At 26.4% G+C, this 20934-nt stretch overlaps 2 protein-coding genes across 2 annotated transcripts; one reads left to right on the top strand and one right to left on the bottom strand.

Moving 5' to 3' along the window:
• Positions 1–4527: 4527 nt before the first annotated feature.
• Positions 4528–10228, bottom strand: LOC132938633 (G2/mitotic-specific cyclin-B). Its single transcript, XM_061005570.1, has 8 exons — positions 9841–10228; positions 7638–7843; positions 7373–7571; positions 7142–7285; positions 6902–7063; positions 5852–6091; positions 5498–5788; positions 4528–5380 (listed from the first exon to the last, which is right to left on the bottom strand). The coding sequence occupies exons 1-8, from the start codon at positions 9871–9873 to the stop codon at positions 5282–5284; spliced, it is 1374 nt and encodes a 457-aa protein (XP_060861553.1). The 5' UTR covers positions 9874–10228; the 3' UTR covers positions 4528–5281.
• A 198-nt stretch (positions 10229–10426) lies between these two features.
• LOC132938632 (ras GTPase-activating-like protein IQGAP1) lies at positions 10427–20781 on the top strand. Its single transcript, XM_061005569.1, has 33 exons — positions 10427–10822; positions 10904–11008; positions 11082–11316; positions 11373–11517; positions 11589–11746; positions 11812–11946; positions 12078–12162; positions 12217–12302; positions 12367–12520; positions 12580–12743; positions 12947–13081; positions 13139–13301; positions 13368–13513; positions 14039–14138; positions 14199–14344; positions 14528–14668; positions 14736–14906; positions 14976–15077; positions 15149–15313; positions 15381–15494; positions 15593–15807; positions 15900–16134; positions 16407–16504; positions 16617–16842; positions 16925–17089; positions 17147–17323; positions 17404–17533; positions 17601–17718; positions 17792–17944; positions 18811–18967; positions 19035–19159; positions 19232–19463; positions 20409–20781. Exons 1-33 carry the CDS (start codon positions 10803–10805, stop codon positions 20523–20525), a joined length of 4818 nt encoding a protein of 1605 aa, XP_060861552.1. The 5' UTR covers positions 10427–10802; the 3' UTR covers positions 20526–20781.
• Positions 20782–20934: the final 153 nt, after the last annotated feature.

Below are 20934 nucleotides of genomic sequence, written 5' to 3'. Positions count from 1 at the left end.
AAAAGTATCTATATTTATTTCTATTGAATAAAAAAAATAAAAATTATAGGTTTATTATTGTATTTTTATCATAATAATGTTTGAGTGATAATAATATTGAAAACTATATAAGTATAGGTAGGTACTTATTTAACTCAACCGATTTGGGTTGTAATGATTCTACAAATTACGATTTTAAATATACATTAATTATACATAGTAGGTACAGTAGGTACAGAGGTACTATGTATACTATACTAGATAGGTTGGTACCCTACCTAATTATTAATTATAAATTACTAACTAGTAATTAATAATTACATATAACTCAGAAAACGACTTTAATTATAGCTCAGTAGCTCACTTCTAAGGAAATTGATTTATTAGGATCCCAACCATAATAATTATAGCTCACAGAAATTAGGGAACGGATTTATATGCAAATGCATATATTATGTACCTATTGAAATAAGCTTTTAAAATCTGATGAGAATTGTCCCCAATTTAGATCATTCTTATTAAAATAAAGCTAATTGTATTTTGCATATTTCAACGTTTTTACCTATTAAATGCATTATGCATATCTAATGCATATTTGTAGTTTTATAGTGCATATATTATTATTTATGGCACATAAATTTGTTTTTCGTCGTATTTTCACGTTCATTGCTACATAATATCAATAAAATTACGACCCGTCGTCATTGCCAAAAATGAGATGAAATACTCTTATGCGACATAAATGTATTATATATATTACATTATATAGATAAATTCGTTTGCATTAAACAACTTCTGATCATTCGGTGCAATAAGGTGAAATATGCATTAAATCTTAGTTTTCACTTTTTATTAATGTGCGGGCTAATATCTTATAGAATGAAGTTAAAGAATGTTAAATGGCAAAGAACTTAGTGAAGATGACCGAATACTTTTTATACTTTTAAAACCTATTTCTATACCTTTATTAATACCTATTTTTTACATATTTTTAAATAAAATATTTTTGGTTCAATTTTTAGTGCATATTTAAAAATAAATGCATATTTTGTAGCTTATTACAGCATTTTAGAAGCATATTTTGAGGATTTTTGTGCATATAAATCCGGTTCCTAGACTTATCCATAATTGCCAATTGGTGGTGTGACGGGCATTTAAATTTTACCGTAGTCCGATACATTGAGAACGCTGCCGCCATGACCACGATTTAAGAGGACGTGAAACATAACACGGGCATTTTATTGTCTCCATCTTGTATACCAAATTTACGTTCAGTAGTTCACATTTAGCATCGTTAGCTTAAAAATTAGAGTGATTCGACCTATTATGAAACTATTATGAAATTTACACTCCGCCATAGGCGGATATTGGGGGGACTTGTGGGGGGAGGGGGGCTTAAGCCGCCCCGAATGTAACAAACCACATTAGATGTCAAAATAAATTGTGTATTTTAATATACCTATGTATACTTGGTGCCTTTGCTAGAATAAAGTAGGAGTACTGAGTAGCCACTAGTTAGTAGGTTGAAGCGTTTAAAAATGTATGTTTACGCTAGTGGATAAGACAAAAATGTTAAGCCCCCCACGGATGTGACCAAATATCCGCCTATGCGCTATGCGTAATAAATTGTTAGATTCCGAGTATAACGATGAATGTATTGATTTTACAATTAAGTGTTTTTTTTTTTTAATTTTTATTTTTATTTTTGTGTCTGTCATCACGGTTAGGGGCAGTAAAACTGCTTCGATTTTCTTCAAAAGTATCTTGTTCGATGGGAAAGTGAATTTAATTGATGCATTCGGCGGGAGGTCAAATTCAATAGTTTTCAAAAGCGCCGGGAAAAACAACATAAAAATTAGAATTTTCTATACACGATAAAATGTATAAAATAATTTGATTCTTTTTGAGCTTTTTACGGACATAGTCAGTTGTCAATTTTTTTAGTTTTTTTTTATATAAATATCATTAAAATTTTATTTGTTGGGTAGAAAAGCGTGAAAATTTAATGCAAGGCTCCTGATATATTGTTACAATAGCAGTTGAAAATATTGAAAATATTTAGGCACAAATTTTTTTATAAGCATTTAAAGTACAAATTTTGAAAAAATGTATCAAATTTAAAATTTAATAATTATTTTGTAGTTAAAAATTTATAAAATGTTCAACTTTTATAGCTAAGGATTCACGTAAATAAGTTATATATAAATTACTTTATTCACAATAATATCAGCAAATATACTTGTATAAATGAATAATAAAAATTTAAAATATCCAGACTGATAAACCGTCTCCGCTCAGAATCGTTTTTCTTGTGCAATGATATTATATTATTGAATTAAAATTTAATAAGTCATCGTTCTTAATTCGTTGTAACTTGTAATATATATACCTATTTTAAAAATATTATTCGTGGGTAATTGAAACGTCTAAAATATATTATTATATACATATATGGATATATGATAATAAACAAATAATAATAATTCAACTTAACCAGCTACGGTATTAATAATATTTAATAATATCAATATAAATATAGTATCGCCTTAACCAAAACCTAGTCAATTTGGTAGTTAATGAAAATTGAAATCCGTCAAACTAAATTCCTTCAGTTTTGTCTGGCCTTTTGGCATAGGCGTGATAAATTTTAAAATTTATATGGGTGGGGGAGCTATAGTCTATTAGATTTCTGGTACACATCATATTATATTCTAAAAATGTAACTAAAAAAAATTACGGAATGGGGGGCTATAACCCCAATAGACCCCCCTCCCACCCCTAATTTTACGCCGATGCTTTTTGGTCTAAAAACCAACTTTTTTATATTGAAAAAAGTTTATCTAATTTTATTTCATTGCCATTGCCTGTGCGTATGTAAGTTAATTGACATCGAATATAAATAACGACCCATATACCGGGCGATATTATGCGGGCCTATTGTTATAATTCAGAACATTTCTAGGAAATATTGACCGAAAACGATTACAGATTAAACTTTGCAGACAAGTCATTCAAATGTCATCATGTTAAATTGTCTATATTAATTTCCTTAAAACATGACAGACTGGAACTCCCTTAATTTAAAAATTAGAGAGAATTGACAGGAAGACCAGCAAAAATTTGAATGATCAATAACTAGAATAGACAATATTTTAATCAGCAATATCTGAAAAGGTGTTTGTTAAAATCTCGTTTCATTTTGATAATCGACTTGATACACAAAACACAAATGTTTGAATATTTTTGTTTTTTAAATCACAATTGTTTAATTTTCCATTTATACGAATTATCATTTTCATAACACTCGTTTCATTTTTGTATTCGAATTGATACACAAAACACAAAAGTTTGAATCTTTATTTGCGCCTATATGATGACGATTATATTCAATGTATATTTGGACAAATACGATTTCAAACTTTGTCGATTCACGACCATGTTAATTAAAACGTGTATCGTTTACCATCAATGTGATTTCAACCTAGTGTAATTTTTAAAGCATGATAATTATATTCAATGTATATTTTAACAAATAGCCATTTAAAACTTAGTCGATTAATTACTATGCATCTCGTTTAAAAAATATGTGATTCAAAAAAATTATGAATCAATGCAGTATTTTTCAAACTTTTTACAATGCGTCCAATTGACCTCATATAGGTTAAACTAATATAAAATGTAAAGGTAAGACTATTACTAGGCAATTTCATCGGTTTTTTATTATATTTGAATTTCATAGCGAGTAATGATCATTTTGTAATATTGTAAATTGTTTGTACATCTCAAAATACTCATCTCGCTTTAAGATTAAAATAAAATAAAAAGCCCATGAGATTTCCTAGATAATAATTTAACCTACACCTTATTTGGAGTTGAGTAAAAAGAAATAATATCAGTCTAAATTATCTTTACACCAAGTATCAATAATAAAACCTACGGCTATTTTTATTATTTAATAAGAAAAGCTAAGCTAAGATATTTATCAGTAGAGTAATATGTACAATTTGCTAGACAATGATATATTTTTATCTTTAAATCGGGAATATAATTGAACATAAATTTATTTCTTATATTTATTGATTATTTTCAATATTTATAGATTTTTATGTAATTTGTAATTTAGTTTTTTAAAATATTAAATTTTTCAATTTGTGTATATCAAGTGTAAAAGTACCTTAAGTGAATTATTGTAAATAAGAAGACTATCTAACTCGAAGAAGAATATTTCCAAAAAACAAAAAATATAACGTTTGCGTATTTGGTTTATGGAAAATGTAATAAATCCATGACTTTGTTAGCACCATATATTTAATTAAAAACAGTAGTTATTGATGTTTATGTTAATAATAATCAATATAGTTAATTATTTTCCTATTAATGTCTAGGAGCACTGATGAACTTGTCTACAGCTCCAGTGAAGACATTACTTAAAAGTTATAATACTACAACATTGACTAGGAAGAAATGTTTTTTTTCTCACAAAGGTTCCAAAATTAATTTCCAATGAAAACTTGATAAAGGTTCTAATTTTAAAATACTAAAGTATAATTAATTAACTTGAACTCAAAAGATTTTATTTTACAAACTATTTGCTAAATAAAAAAATTAAAAAATAACTTACACAATACACAATTACTCTTAAAACATAAGAAAAATATATTATATTAATAATTAAATGATGAAGTGCAATGGCAGAGAACACATATTGATGATAAATACAAAAGGAAACAATAATTGTAAGGCACACTTTCATACTGAGAGCGGTATAAATTGAATTAACATTTTATTTTTTTATAAATTTAACTGTGTTAAAAACAAAAATATTTCAGTCTATTGTCTGTGTAAATAATTTAATTTAATCTTAAATTTAAGAATAATTCATTAACGCCCACAGAAATAAATATTTATAAAATTGGAACATATCAACACAAGTATGTTATATCGCTTCAAAGCGAAATGGCTTTTGTTCAATTTTGTAAAATTATAATTTAAGTGTGATTTAATAATTGTTACTGTATACAATGGTTATATATCAAAATACACTTAAAAAACATAACAAGCTAAACATACTTTTCTTAAGTTATATAATTTATAGGTATATTTGTTTTGTTCAATAAAAAAAAAAAACATTATTGTGTACTAACATTGTTAATGCGTACATTTTTTTACTTAAAAAAAAAATATGTTAGAGTAATAATTATACGAAAAAATCTAATGTAAAAAACGGTGGCATAACCACTCACGATAAAAACAAAATATATTTTAAAAAAGTTAAAAATAGTTAGGTCTGGGAGATACTTAATTAACATGTTTGTGCAATAAACCTCATAGCCGGTGAGCTCAGTAAGGAACTTGTTGTGATTCTTCCCATCTTCGCACTCTGGTATTTTTTGTAAACAGCCTGAGTGTAAAATAAAGAACAGTGATTAATTATTTTTAATTCATCAAATCATTTATATTATATATAAAAATGTATTTTAATGATAATTTTTATCCACCTAGAAAAAAAATGTTTTACCTTGTATTTCCATTCAGGGGCATTAAGAGCTAAATGCGCAAGCGATTGAATGGTAGATATCAATTCATCCATTTTATATGTTGAGTGTTTTTGCATTACATCTGTCCAATATAAAGATAATAATGATTTGACGTCTTCAGGGTTATCATCTAATTCAGGGTCATTAGTTATGACGACTGCTAACAATAGACCAGATGCCGCTATTTCAGATGGTTTAATATGTGCCAAATTATAGTCAATTAAAGCCAATTCCAAAAAGTATTTAGCCAAAGAATGTTGTGATGACCGTGCCTTAACAAAAATAATGCATTTATAATCTAGTTGTATTACAAGAAAACACCATGTAATACTTACGCCTGAGACTTTGCTAAACCTTCGCAAAAATGTTAAAGAGAAAGGTCTAGAAAGTGAAAAATTAATTGTTCTGAAGACATCTACTAAACTTGATTTTACTTCATCCTTGGTGAAAGCATTGTCCGATAAATAGACAAAGTCAGTTATCTCAGGTACATATATTTCTTCATACTTGCAGCCAAGCAGTAGACTTGTGGCCCCAATTAATTGAAGTTTATTTCGAGCAACACTTTGGTTTTCCTAAAAATATTCAGTTTAGGTTAGTTTTTTTTAAATAAAATATATTTTAATTTTAGAGCCAATTATAAGTATGTAAAATAATTAAATATAACAGTACTCATAATTTGCTTAAAAATTAAACCTAACGACATAAAATTGGAATAACTAAAATTTGCTCTGTTGTCCATTTATGATGGAAATATTATGGTTGTGATGTTCTCAAAGAAATTAGAAAATAGATTATGACTAAAGACCGGATTTATATGTTTTTACATATCGTTACTGGGTCTATGCAGTCTTATGAGAGTAAAAAATGTGGATGATTTGTTCAATTCTGAATGCATACAAAAAAGTTTTTTTTGCATATTTGAGAATATTTTATGGGTTAGAGAATATTTAACTCATTTAGCATATTTTAGAATATTCGTAAATTGTGAGAAAAAATTTGTATTTATTTTTAATTTTAATATTACGGTACCCAGAAAAATTTTTTTTGAACATTTACAATTTTTTATTTTATCATTTCCAACTCTTACTAAAGTTCAATAATATTCCATTAGAATACGAAACTTTAAATACCTAATAATTAACTCACTATTAATATAAAATTGAAAAAAAAAAATTTTTAAATGCATATTAAAGTAAATATAATGTTTATTGATTATTTTTGCTTTTTTTTTGTATATTTTGCATATTTTTTAAATTTTTAAGAGAATATAATGAGAATATTTTAAGGTTTTTTCGAGAATATTAGCATCATATTTAAGGTATTTAAGAATATAAATTCGGTCTTTAATTATGACGTTCAAGTAGCTAAATATATATAATTACTTGTAAATATCTGTCAAGAATTCCAACAGCCGTATAAAGAGATTCTTGCATAATTTGAAATTCTTGTTGTACTTCCACAAGCCAGTCAACAACAACACTACGGTTGGATGATGTAATGTATTTGTGGTTGGCTAAATAATCTTGTTTTATGATATGTTGATTCTTAATTCATAAAATAAAATAATTAATTTAACACGGATACATACTGGTATTAACTACATGGTGCATTATAACAAATACCTCTAAGCTCATCATATAAGCAAAAATAGGTTTGGAGTATGCCCCGACAAGAAACGGATCAAATTCATCATTTTTGTCAACAGCATCTACTTTACAAGCAGTAATCCATTCTTGTTCCTTCTTTTGAGATTCTGTTAATACAACCTAAATACATTTTAAAATACGATAATTTGACATTAAACTGTATGTAATAAGTAATAACTATACATTGTATTTGAGTATTTCACTTACAGATTTGTTTCTAAGCGATGAACTCCTGGTCAAAGTTCCTCTATAAGTCTTGATCAATCCAACTGTCTTAGGTCTGATGATAGCTTTTGGAATGTTGGATACATTTTCATTTAAACCAGTATTAACTTTAAGAACAGTCTTAGATGTGTTTAATGAAGGTTTCACTTTTGTAGTAACAGAAGTAGTAGTACGATTTAAACTAAACAAAACATATATTTTCATTTTTTATATTTATAAAATGTTAATTATACTGTCAAACACTTACTTAGAAGCAAGTCTTGTAGTAGGTTTTGTTATTTGGATGGTGGGTTTTGTTATTGTAATTTTTCCTTTTTGATTAGCATTCTGATTATTCTGCAAGTTACTGCTTAAGTCGTTTAGTACAGCTCTTCTAGGAGCTATTAAACCACTGCTCTTAGAATCTTTAACTCCTTTAGGTATATTATTTTCATTATATACTTTGTCTTGTCTCTAAAAGAATTATAAAAGTATATATTAATTGTTGACAATAGGTACACGTATTACTGATTAAATGATTAGGATTTTGTTTTTACTTTTAAAACTTATGTCGTACAACCCGTAACTAACTTATTTTCTAAAATCGTAAATGCCAAACTCACACCTCTCTTAAAAAATATTGTAAGTCCCAGTAACATGGTTTCCTCAATAACAAATCTACCATTACCAACCTAATATCTATTAAACAATTCATTCTTAATTCTTTTTCTAATTATCAACAGACTGATGTTATATATAAAGACTTTGAAAAGGCTTTTGATAGAATTAACCATGAACTTTTAATACATAAACTTAAAATAATAGGTTTCGCCGACCCTCTTTTATCATGGTTGAATTTGTTCTTAACTAAAAGAATCCAATACAAAAATTTTATTTCCAATCCAATTTTAGTATTATCTGGAGTCCGAGTCCCTCTTGGAGATCACCTTTACCCGTTACTATTCAATTTATTCATTAACGATATTGTCTTCTCAAATATTAATAAAATTAAATACTTATTGTCTTATTAAATACTCAAATATTCTTCTATTAGCTGATGACGCAAAATTTTTTAAATGTATAAGCAATGCTGATGCTGAGTTACTTCAAAATGATTTAATCAATTTTCAAAATTGGTGCATCTCAAATGGCATGTCTCTTAACATTAATGGATGTCAATGTATCACTTTTTCGAAAAACGTAATTTAATTTCCCGTGAATACATGTTCTCTAACCAAAATGTTTTTCGTTCAACTCAAGTAAAAGATCTCAGAATAATCTACGATTCTAAACTTTTATTTAATCTCCAAATATTAGCTGTAAAAAAGAAAGCCCTACTTACACTAAAATGCATATATACATCAATTGTTCGTCCTATATTTGAATATGCACCAATCATTTGGGAAACATATAACATAGGCCATTACGAACAATTAGAAAAAATTTAAAATAATATGATTAGTTTCAATCACTAAATATCTTAATACTTATTATTATAAACTTATATTTTATCTTTAATAATTTTTTTTTTTTTTAATCTCATTTATACACTATGTATGATGTAAATTGGACTAACGTCTGTTAAATATAAGATTTAGACAAAGCCTAAAAAATAAAATTTAAAATGCTCAGAAATAGGTATCTAACTTCAATTAATTTTGAAAATGATAATTTAAATCGTTATTTTTTGCATAAATATCCAATTTTGTCAAAATATTAACTTCAGATGTCCATAAAAAGTATTTGAGGAATTACCTACCCACAACTTATTTTTATTATTGTTGTAGTAAGACTCATATGGAACCTTGTATTTTATACATTAGGTATTAAAAATTGCAAATATCTATGCAATGAAACCACTGTTAAAAAAATAAAAGATAATAATATTTTAATAATTTCCAAATATTGTCCGAGCAAAGAATTAAAGAATAACACTGAAAATGAGATAAAAGGTAAGTATTATCTTATTCAGTATTCGTAGGAAGTAACTTCGTCAACGTGTAAAGGACCTATACATAATTTATATTTAGTACCTTTATGTAAAATATATATAATTGTTAAACATAATATACATTTGGGTCGGTTTGAATAATAAAGCTCCTGGGCATTAAAAAAAAAATAGTATTTGTAGGATGTCAAACAAAAATCATTGTTAACCAAACACAGTAATTCAAACACTTATTTTCAAAGAACAAAATTTAAATTTTCGAAAAAAACACGTTATTTTCGTATTGTACATAATGACTAAAATTCGTTGGTTGTCCATTATCTATAATACATTAGAGAAAATAACTATTAATGTTTTAGTTTTCGTATTATAACAATCAATCATGTTTGTGGCTGTTACAGGTATATTAAAAAACCATTTTTGGGAGCATTACGGTTTATAATATTAATAGCCGACAGATCGGATGCATCTATTATACTACGGCCCACGAAATGGTTTTTAGAGCTTCCAGAAAAAATCTTACCAAGTGCAAGTCACGTCTGATGCCTGTCGCCATTTTTCAATAGATAATAACGATGTTGAATAGTGTACGGCCGTCCGTCCGTTTGTCCAAAGCAGTGTTGAACAATTAAAACTACTTTGCGGTTTAAACAAAACAAGAACTCGAAAACAAAAATCAACAGTTTATAAACGTGTACCGTAATATTGTAGACACGGTTTAACAAAAATAGTCTTGGAAAACCGAACAGCAACGTCTACAAAAATAGAATAGAAAAAATTAGACGACAATATTATTGTCGTTATAAACTTATTACGGGAAAATAATGACAAAAAAAAAACGAAGAAGTTGAATGATTCCACAAATCCAGTGAGACACAGAAACGAACAAGACGAACAATATCGAGAAAATTAAATTATTTAACGGATTTTCTCCCCACTTTACATTTTAATTTTTAACGTCTTTACGTCTGCAGCACCGTCTTATTTAGATGTGACCAACATAACATTGCAATATGACTGGTACCATTGAACAATATTGTACTTGGTCGTGAGTAGGACAAGTGGTAACCTAACGATTCACAACGGAAATGATAATATTTCCTTGATAAGAATGTTTTTTAATTCAATTTTCGATTACCGTTAAAAGTTTAACATTTGAGTATCTACTAAATTTGACAATACACAATAAACGTTGATGTCTTCATAGAAAAAGGAGATAATGGATGTATTCTTGTCTATGAATGAATGTATTGGCATTTGATCACTGACTTGATTTTTTAAAAATGTTTACGTTCTTTTGTTAATTTTTTTCGTGTTTATAAGTTACTATAATTCATTTATTCACTAGCTATAACATTATCAGTTATAATTTTAAAACTTGTTGCTTTCGTATACTCAGTTAAAACATGGCACTTGGTATAACTTATTATTTAATTATCTTTAAATTATAATTAGATATCAAGTTTTTTACAAATCAACGCAAAAATGTCAATATCTCTTTCCAGGTATTTTTTTCGATTTAATTAATTTTATATTAAATTTAAGTCATGTTTTTTGTTATTTACGTGCATGGTTTTATTTTATAGTAACAAACCACAGGAAATTTTAAATCCAAGTCTTATTGAAGTGGATATAATAAGACAAGATAATTTGGCTTATGAATACTTATGTCATTTAGAAGAAACAAAAGTGTATGTTCTTATTTCAGTATTTAAGCTATTTTTTTATGTTATACAATTAAAATTTATTTATAAATTATTCTAGATGGCTAGAATCGTGTTTAAAAACCACTTTACCACCTGTAATGGAACTTGAAGATCATTTACGAAATGGTGTTTTGCTAGCAAAACTGGGAAATTTCATTGCTCCTTCAACTGTACCAATATCTTGTATTTATGACCGCGATGAAAGACGTTATAAGACAGCAGGTCTTCAATATCGTCATACAGATAACATAAATTATTGGTTAAAATCTTTAAATGTTGTGAATCTACCAAAGGTAAACTTAAGATATTGATAAAAGAAATCTATGAACAAGTTTGTTTTCATTTTTAGATATTCCATCCCGAGACTACTGATGTATACGATAAGAAAAATATGCCAAAAGTTATTTATTGTCTTCATGCTCTAAGCACCCATTTATTCAAACGAGGTCAAGCACCATTAATTCAAGATTTATATGGAAAAGTTGATTTTTCAGGTAATAAAAAATGAATTCAAACTGTATATTAATCTAAAAATTAAACCCTGTTTTTTTTTTTTATAATTAAGCTGAAACAATAACTGCTACAAGAAAAGAATTGGCAGAAAATGGTATAGAACTTCCTAAGTTCCAAAAAATTGCAGGACTATTATCAGAAGATACAAAGGGGGACACATTAACATTACAAGAAGCAATTATGGAAATAAATAATGCCATTTTATCCAAGGTTGTAAATTACTATTATTTTTTCATATTTATCTTGTTATTATATATTGTATATTAATATTTTAGGACATGAATTATTTCACAAAATGCCTATGTAACAAAGCAGCAAAATTACATTTTATTAATTTGGATTACATAGATAAATATTTAACTGTTTTACGGAATGTTAAATATTCAAAAGAAGAATCTACTTTGAATAAGGTAATATATTTAAATTTAAAAGCCTCAGAGATCATTAATTTATTAATTCTTGTATGGGAAACAGATAATTATAATATTAATAAAAAAAATCCAATTTTTCAAACACAAAAAATTATTTAATCTTTTTTTAGTCATTGAGTGAAAGTTTTGAACCAGACACGTATGATGACATTTTAACTCAAAATGAAATACAGGGTTATATTTCATCCACAAATAGTAAGGAACTTTCAATTTATTGTGTAAAGTTAATACATTTTTAATTTATTGCAGTTGACCAAAAGTGGAATGAAATGAGTAAAGCAAATTGTGAAGATGAAGTTGTCAATATATTAAAATCGAAATACTTGCCTTTAACAGTAATTTATATATTATATTATTTTCGGTATATTTATCTGCATGTTAAATATCTTTTTATTTTAGGATGTGCAAAAGCAAAATGGTAAATACTATAAATCAGAATTTCGTAATCTATCAAAAACTGCTAATTATACAGTTTTAAATACAATTGATAAAAAATGTTTTCTTCAACGTGTTGTTAATACGGGAAATCAATTGGCGTACAACCACAACAAACGTAAGATATTGTACAAAAAACAAAAATGTAATACAATAATATAAAAATAAATTTTTCAGAGGAATCTGCTGTAAAAAAATTAAATGACACATTAATCATTGATGATATGGACGGTTTTACACGTATTCTTAAAGATCCTATATTAAACTTGAATCATCTTATTAATGAATTTGCTGTTCCTTTGTATTTTGAAGAACTGAAGATTGATCGATGTGATATAGATGTAAGATTATGATTCTAGCACTATTTTATTTTTATTCAGTATTGGACTATATTAATATATCAGATTTTCTTGTAAAATAACATATTGTAGAATAAGAAATTTGATATATTAAATTTTATAATTAATTTTTTTACAATATTCACGTCATATTCAAATTAATTTAAAAATAAAAATAATTTTTACCATTATTAATTTTTTTACAGCAAAGCCTAAGTTACAATGATATTGTACAGAGTTTGCAGGTTTTAAATCTAATAGCTGATGTAACAAAAGCTGTTCTTTCAGAAAATATTGATTCAACATGGGATCGACTTGCAAAATTAAAAAAATTTTTTCCAGTAAAATTTGATAAAGTAAATCTTAATATCAATTTAAATTAATATATCATTTTGTAGGATCAAGAACTTGATGCAGGATTAAAATTACAATACTGGAGTGCCTTTGATGCATGTAGACGATTCAAAATTATAAATAAAGGATGCTTTGGAATATTGTCATTTATGAATATTAAAGATTGTGTGAATATTGTTCATAATCAACTTGAACAAAACAAAGAAGGTATAATTAATACAGTTATAAAAATAATATAATTTTCTAATCTATTTAAGTGTTTTATGCTTTCAGTTATTAATGTTCTACAACAACTTAACAATGCCTTAAAATGGAAAGATTTTAACACAGTGAAGCAATGCATCACAAATCCAGTATTACAATTAGAAGAATACCCAATTAAAGCTAAAGACATGCAGTATGCATATGAATTATTACTGGTACAAAACAATATTTTTTTATATTATGTTAATATGTAATACTATACATATTCAATATTAATTAATTATACCACTCAATAATATGGCTTTGTAGGTGGGAAGGGCAAGAGGGCACTCGTTTTAAATTTAAAAATACATTCAGTGTTATAAGAACATAATATTAGAGGAGATATAACTATTTATTAAAATTGTAATTTAAATGAAGGAGCTTCAAAAGTTTAAAGTATTATATGCCCACATAATCAGCATACCAAACTTATAAGGAATCTTAGTATAATACTACCTCTACACTCTTATTGCACCTTGCCTTGTGTCTTTTAACCTTGACCAAAAAACTGAGACGGAACGGAGTGCCTGTGATATGTGATGTGTATGACGAATGGACCGATAAGACTCTAGTGTTCACTTTCAGTCATTCTGCCTCTGTGAAAGTGTAGAAGTAGCAAAAAATTAGCCCCCCTCCCAAAAAATGTCATGGCTTTGCCATTGATACTAACAGTAACTGTTCATATTTTTATAATTTAGAATCGTAGAAATGACTCTGAGGACGAAGTTGAAGTATGGAAAGATGATGTCGAAGATGTCTTAAAAAGAGTATGTGATGAAGTTGAAAGTATCCATAAAAGTGAGTCTTAAGATTTAATTTTATCATCTCTGTTATTCACATATATATATATTAATTTAGGTGCTGAATGGCTTTTATCTGTGAATTTATCATTGGTTAAGAATGAAAAAACTAAATTAGCTCAAGAGTTTCTTAAACTTGTTCCAATGATTGAAATCGAACAACAAGAAATTTGTGTTTCATTATTACATTTGCTCGAGTCAAAGGTAGGACTTGTTTTAAAATTTAAACTTATAATTTTTAATTTGTACAGAAAATACTATTCAATATATAATTGATATAAATAAGTTTCAAAAAGTTCCTTTTATTGCTTAATTGAATTAAGTTATTATGTAAGATTAATATTTAAGATTTCACTGATTATTAAATGTTTAAATATAATATTTTAGTCAAAATACCGAGGCCCTTGGGTCACACACCAAACACCGTATGGTCGATGTATTTATTTAAATCTTGAAACTTTGGATTACTTGTGGGAGAAACCAAATTTTTTTCCTACCCCAAAGTATTTAAATATGGAAGAAATACAAGCAAGTTAAAATCCAAATAAATTGAATATGTTCATGATTGTAATATTATTTTAATATGCATCTATAGACTACAATAATGAATATGAAAAAAAGTTATCAGCATCGAAAAGAGTCTGAAGAAATAAATAAAATGATTATTCAACTTCAAGCTAATATTCGTGGGTATCTAGTTAGACGAGAAATAAAAAACAAGAATAAGTTGTGTTATAGACACGAATTATATGCTATAAAAATACAAGTTAGTTGTTATTATTTTTTCAAAATTCTATTCATACATGTTTACAATTAAATCGATTATTCGTTATAGAAATGGTGGCGATGTATTTTATTCCGAAGACAATGGACAGCTTTGTTAAAAAAAGTTAGGAAGCAATTGAAACCTTTTCAGCGGGTTTATACAAGTAGTGATGTTAGTAAAACCAATATTTCTTTATTAAAACGTATGATATATTTAAAAATAAATTTTCGTATTTGTTCTAGGTAAAATATATAATAAAGTTACAAGCAGCTTGGCGAGGTAAAATGGTTCGTAAACATTTTTACCATTTATTTCATACAGCAAATCCGCCGTATAAGATTGTTAAGCATTTTGCTCGTTTACTTAATTTTAATTTGGAAGATTATCATCGGGAATTAGAATTACAAGTAGGTTTTAGATTGCATATTTTAAATATCAATCGTATAATTTGATGTACATTAATTAATTGTATAGAATCTCCGCGGGCAAATTACTCAACTTATACGTCAGAGCAACAAAATGTCTCTTGAAGCAGATGAGTTGGATACGAAAATAGGTTTACTTATTCAAAATAGAATATCATTACAGGTAATATATGGTAACAATAAATAATAAATTTTGTTTATTGTTGAAATATAATGAACAATATTAATATTAAACAGAATGTTTTTTTTTTTGCTGTCTAGGATGTAATTAATCATAAAATGAAAACTAATGAAGACATTAATAAAATACATCAACCAAATAATATGCAAAATTCTATTAGTTTAATGTCTTTAAATAAAAATAGTAAACATCTCTTGGAATGTTATCAGCATTTGTTTTATATGCTTCAAACTAAACCATACTATTTAACTAAACTTATATTCTGTTTACCATATTCTGTTCGTCACATTTCTAAGTAAGTATTAAATACATTAAATTTCAATGTTATTTTTTAGATATTATGTACATTTTTCTATGTTTAAGAATATTTTATAAATTTTTTTTCAGATTTTTAGAACAAACTCTTATGTCAGTTTTTAATGCTGGAAGTAATAGTCGTGATGCTTATTTTATGTTAAAGCTATTAACATTAGCTTTAAAAGAAGAAATTAAAATTAATTGTACTAAAGCAGCAGAAATTAAAACTTCGAATCTATATATATTAAAAGCAATTGTGGACCAAGCAAGATGTTTTGATAATCAAAAACGTTTAAATACAATCTTTAGAACAGTAGTTGAAAAGGTATGTTTTTAATTTAGTCTTACTAATAAATATAATTTTAAAAAAGTTTCACACTTAATTAAAAAGTAATATATTAGTAAAATAACACCTCAAAAGTACAATTGCTAAACAATTGAGATGTTGCATGTTACTTATTGAGCTATTTTACCGCCTTCAATTAAATTCACAATTAGCTAATTTATTAATTTTTAAATACAGTTATCAAATCTTTTCAACAAATTATGTATTAATAATAATTGCTAATAGTATAACATATATTTGTTATTGTTTAGCTGATACACCATAGAAATAATCTATTTATTGACACAAATCCAGTTACAATTTATAGAACTTGGCGTAATGAAATAGAGACCAACACTGGAGAGATATCGTAAGAATTACCCATACTATTTTATAGTATTCTTACTTAGTACTTACCTATTTCATTATAATATTAAAACATTGATTGGTTGATAATTTGATGTAAATCGTTTTATTATTAGAGATCTACCTAGCTCTGTAGATCAACATACTGCGTTAAAATATGAAGAAGTTCAAAAAAGGTTAACTCATAATTTGGAACAACTACAAAACATAACTGAAGAATTTTTAAACAAAATTCTAGATTCCAAACCTTTAATACCTTATGCAATATTATACACAGCTCGGATATTATGTGAAACCATACATGAATTATTTCCCGATACTCGTGAAAGTGAGGTTTATAAAGTAAGTGGCATAATATTATGTTATTAAATTGTAAGTAAGCTAACAAATTAAAAATTAAATCATATAATATTTATTTTTGTAGATAATTGGCTACTTTGTCTATAATTTATACATGAATCCAGTTATCATAACACCTGAAATTTATGATATATTTGAAACTAAAATTGAAGATGGAATAAGTTATCGTCAACGACATAATTTAGCTAGTGTAGCGAAAATCCTGCAATATGCATCAAATAAAAAAGGAGTAAAATATTAAATATTTTTTTTTTTTTACAATATTTATATTTATTTATATTTTTAGTACAAAGATGAAATCCATTTAAAATGTATGAATCCATTTATACTTGACTGTTACACAAAATTAAAACTTTTCTTCAACAATTGTACTAATGTTGATGATCCTGAAGTGTATTATAACATAAATGAATTTACAGACGTAACTCTTCTTACTAAACCAACAATAAACATAACATTACAGGTATATTGCATTATATTTAGTTTAAGAAAAACCAAATAATATGATAATAATAATATTAATAGTCTTTATTTTTTGTTTAGGAAATCCAAGAAACTCATTCTTTATTGCTAGATAATATTGATCAAGTCGCACCTGATCCTAATGATCCAATTCATCAATTACTCGATGAATTGGGACCTTCTGCCCCAACAATTTCACAGCTTTATGGATGTTAGCAAAAATTATAATATTTTTTTTTTCTTGTGTTTCATTGTAACTTATTTTAATTTGTTGCTAGCTGATGACGATGATGTTATTGTTCAAAGACGAATCGCTACAGTTCAAGTTTGTCTAACGTTATCTGATAAATTTGAGCCTAACACAAAAACAGCTTCTGTGACTAAATTATTCATTAAGTATGTGTACTATAAATTGTAAAATGTAAATACTTTTTGGTGCATACAAATTAATTTTAATCTTTTATGTTAGGACAAAGGAGTTATTGATTAGAGTGCTTCCATATTTAAGTGGACATACATTACCAGGGTCTTTAAGAATTGATTCAACACTAGATGAAGAAAGTCGATTTGCTGACCGAGAAAACAAGATAAGAGCTTCTGGAAAGGCTGCAGAGTTTGAAGAGTATGTGATATTTATTGAAAACTGACTTTTAATCTCTGTACAAATGTTATTGTACAATTATATGTTGGATTAAATAATCCAATTTATAGGGTATAAAAAAAATGGTTTTACCCCGTCACTTATTTAAAGTATTTTCGCATAGCAAATAGAAGGATGTTTTTGATTAAAGTCTCCAAGTAGCGCATTTTTTATATAGTAATTTTAATGTTTTTTATTTGGAAGACTTTATTTCCCATTATCTCTGGAACTAAATGTTCTAATTTAAAAATTTATCTTTTTTTATTTTAGCTTTTACTAGTAATTTAGTTTCTTAACTGCCAAAACCAAGTTTTCCCATTTTTCTCTGTTATAATTCATAAGCTTTGTTATAGACTGTTAGTTCTATATTTTGCTTAAAATGTTCATCTCTCCATTCATAATGGTTTTAAATAAAAGTCTACTATTCGCTCGTCATACATGCCGGCCTATTCCAATCTTATTCCTATCCTCTTAAGTAATTGAACCACATCGTTTTTTTACTAGAGCTCATTTAACTTTGAATTGAATTTTATTTTCTACTTCTGTACTTTGTTATTTTATACTAGTCATTGGGCCTTTGATTTTCCTTAGCCTTTTTCATCACTTTCCATGGTGCTCTATGTGGGCGAATAAGCTCCATTGGACTCTGACAATTGTCTATAAGTAATCCAGAGATCTTTCATTTTTTTGTCATCTTTAATGTTAAGTTTGTGCTTTTTCCCACTTTCTTAAGTAAACCCTTACTTTTCAGTTTTCTTCACTTCATCTCCTAATTTCATTCCACATATTAGAATAAAATTTTAGATTGGTATTATATTTTTTAATTGTGACCATTGCAATATGTACAGGGGAACATTAAAAGAAATTAAAGCAAAATTAAGAAAACATTTGAAAGTCTTAGAAGAAGAAGGCATTGTGTCAAAAGATGATGGATACCAAGGTATAATTACATCAGTGGCTAAAGATATTTGTAATCGAAATAAATATCGTCAAATACAAATTAAGGTTTGTATGAAATTATTATATGTTAGTTGTTACTATGAATAAATACATTTTAAATATTGAATCTCAGGAATTGCAAATGTTTAAATCCACCAAACAGAGATTGGATGAAAAAATTAAATATTTAGTTGAAAAAATTAAATCATATGAACAATACATACAAACTTGCTTGGATAAACATAACACCGGCCAAAAGTAAAAATAATTTTAAAATTATTATTACATTTAAATAGAATGGCTTATTCATTTTAAAATGTACATCTTCAGAAAACAGAAAAAATCATCTAATAGAGGTACACAGTTGAAGTCTAAGAAAAGTATTCGATATACAGCAGCAAAATTACGAGAAAAGGGAGTACTAATCGAAGTAGAAGGACTTCCAGATGGGCAGTTTAAAAACGCTCAATTTGAAATTTGCCCAACTGATGTGCACGGTGTGTTTTTAGTCAAAGGAAAATTTATGGGAGTAGAAATGGAAACTATCAATATAGATATACAGGTAAATAACTTGTAATATAGCATGAAATAAAATTATACTAATGTTATAGTTCAACACTATGTTAATAAATAGAGAATCCATAGTTAGGGTTTGGGACATATTGCACTAAAAATCTTCAAAATATGTTTATAAACTTGTTTTAAACGTCAAAAATAATTGATAATTTATTAATTAATAGTTGTTGAACATAACCTAACTCGGATATTTATTGATTAAAACAACTATTATTTGATATTTTAATCATTTTTTAAAAAAAAATTGTATTAATATGTAAATATAAATGAGTAGTTTCTAGTTACACAACACCATCAGGGTGATACAATATAAAGAATAATGATGGCTGCGATACATACAAATTTTTATACAATATAGAACTATACTTCGCGCCACAAGAGAAGGAACCCATGTCCCGACCGAAACATGTTCGATTTCACGCATCGCCACATATTTGACATACACTAAATGGCACAAAGTGGGGGAATGCCTACAGTCTGCATGCACGAAACAGGTTCCTTCTATAGCGCGGGGTATAGATGTCTCAGTTTATAATTGTACAATTTATTGTCGATAGCAATGTTGGTTATTAATCAATAAACATACTTCTTAAAGTATAAATAATTTATTTTGGGAAATTTTCAAATAAATTCCAAAACGTTATTCCAAACATAATATTTCATTTGTAAAATAGCACCAATAATATGCTAACAAATTTTCAAATATTTACTTTTCATAATATATGTTATAATATGCAAAGTAAAACTTTAATTTAATTTAATTATTTTAATTTTTCCAATTCACAATACAATTTAGTAATATAAAATTTAAAATTATATCTTCATGCTAATGCAAGAAGTTCCAAACTTTATTGTATAATAATATTTACATTAATGTTTTTTTAAGACCTTGTATTAATTATTAATAAATAATATATTTTATTAATTAAAGGATTTGTTAAAACGTCAATTTGAAGGAGCAACAATAATGGATATTTTTGGCACAGCCAAAGTCAACGTTAATTTGTTATTGTTTTTATTAAATAAGAAATTTTACTGTAAACATTAAAATTATAATTAATATGTATGATTTTGACAATTATAATTAGCATGTAATAATAACCGTACAATATCTTAAAAAAATTTAGTTTTTTTTTTTACTTTTATAATAATTGTATATTTTATAAATAATTTTTTAACTGTACTCACTGATCAGTGATCATACTCTGTAATACGTCCAAATAATTGTTTACACATTATGTTTTACTATTAAAATCAAATACAATTTGTATTTTCTGATTATTAAACAATCATTGGAGAATAAATATCTTCTTAAGTAATTTTCCATATTCATTATAATAAATTTTTATTGGTGATTAAGATTCAAGCTGGTAAAAAAAATTTGTTTCATTGACAATTGAGACTTATAAATGGTTAAAATATAATCAGATTACAGAGCCTGTAATCTCATACTTCAA

Source organism: Metopolophium dirhodum, chromosome 2 (genome assembly GCF_019925205.1).
Source record: "Metopolophium dirhodum isolate CAU chromosome 2, ASM1992520v1, whole genome shotgun sequence".
In the NCBI taxonomy this organism is placed as follows: domain Eukaryota; kingdom Metazoa; phylum Arthropoda; class Insecta; order Hemiptera; family Aphididae; genus Metopolophium; species Metopolophium dirhodum.
The sequence above is the reverse complement of the archived record's forward strand: the minus strand, read 5'-3'. Positions and strand labels throughout refer to the sequence as shown.

Excerpts from the sequence above, each read along its gene's own strand:
- LOC132938633 (XM_061005570.1), bottom strand. The coding sequence starts at position 9,873 with ATGGCGACAGGCATCAGACGTGACTTGCACTTG. Across the intron at positions 6,092-6,901 it reads TTCTTGACAGATATTTACAA|GAAAACCAAAGTGTTGCTCG; the intron begins GTAATTATATAT and ends GAATATTTTTAG. Across the intron at positions 5,789-5,851 it reads GGTTTAGCAAAGTCTCAGGC|GCACGGTCATCACAACATTC; the intron begins GTAAGTATTACA and ends ATTTTTGTTAAG.
- LOC132938632 (XM_061005569.1), top strand. The coding sequence starts at position 10,803 with ATGTCAATATCTCTTTCCAG. Across the intron at positions 13,082-13,138 it reads AATTAAAAAAATTTTTTCCA|GATCAAGAACTTGATGCAGG; the intron begins GTAAAATTTGAT and ends ATCATTTTGTAG. Across the intron at positions 17,324-17,403 it reads CAATAAACATAACATTACAG|GAAATCCAAGAAACTCATTC; the intron begins GTATATTGCATT and ends TTTTTTGTTTAG.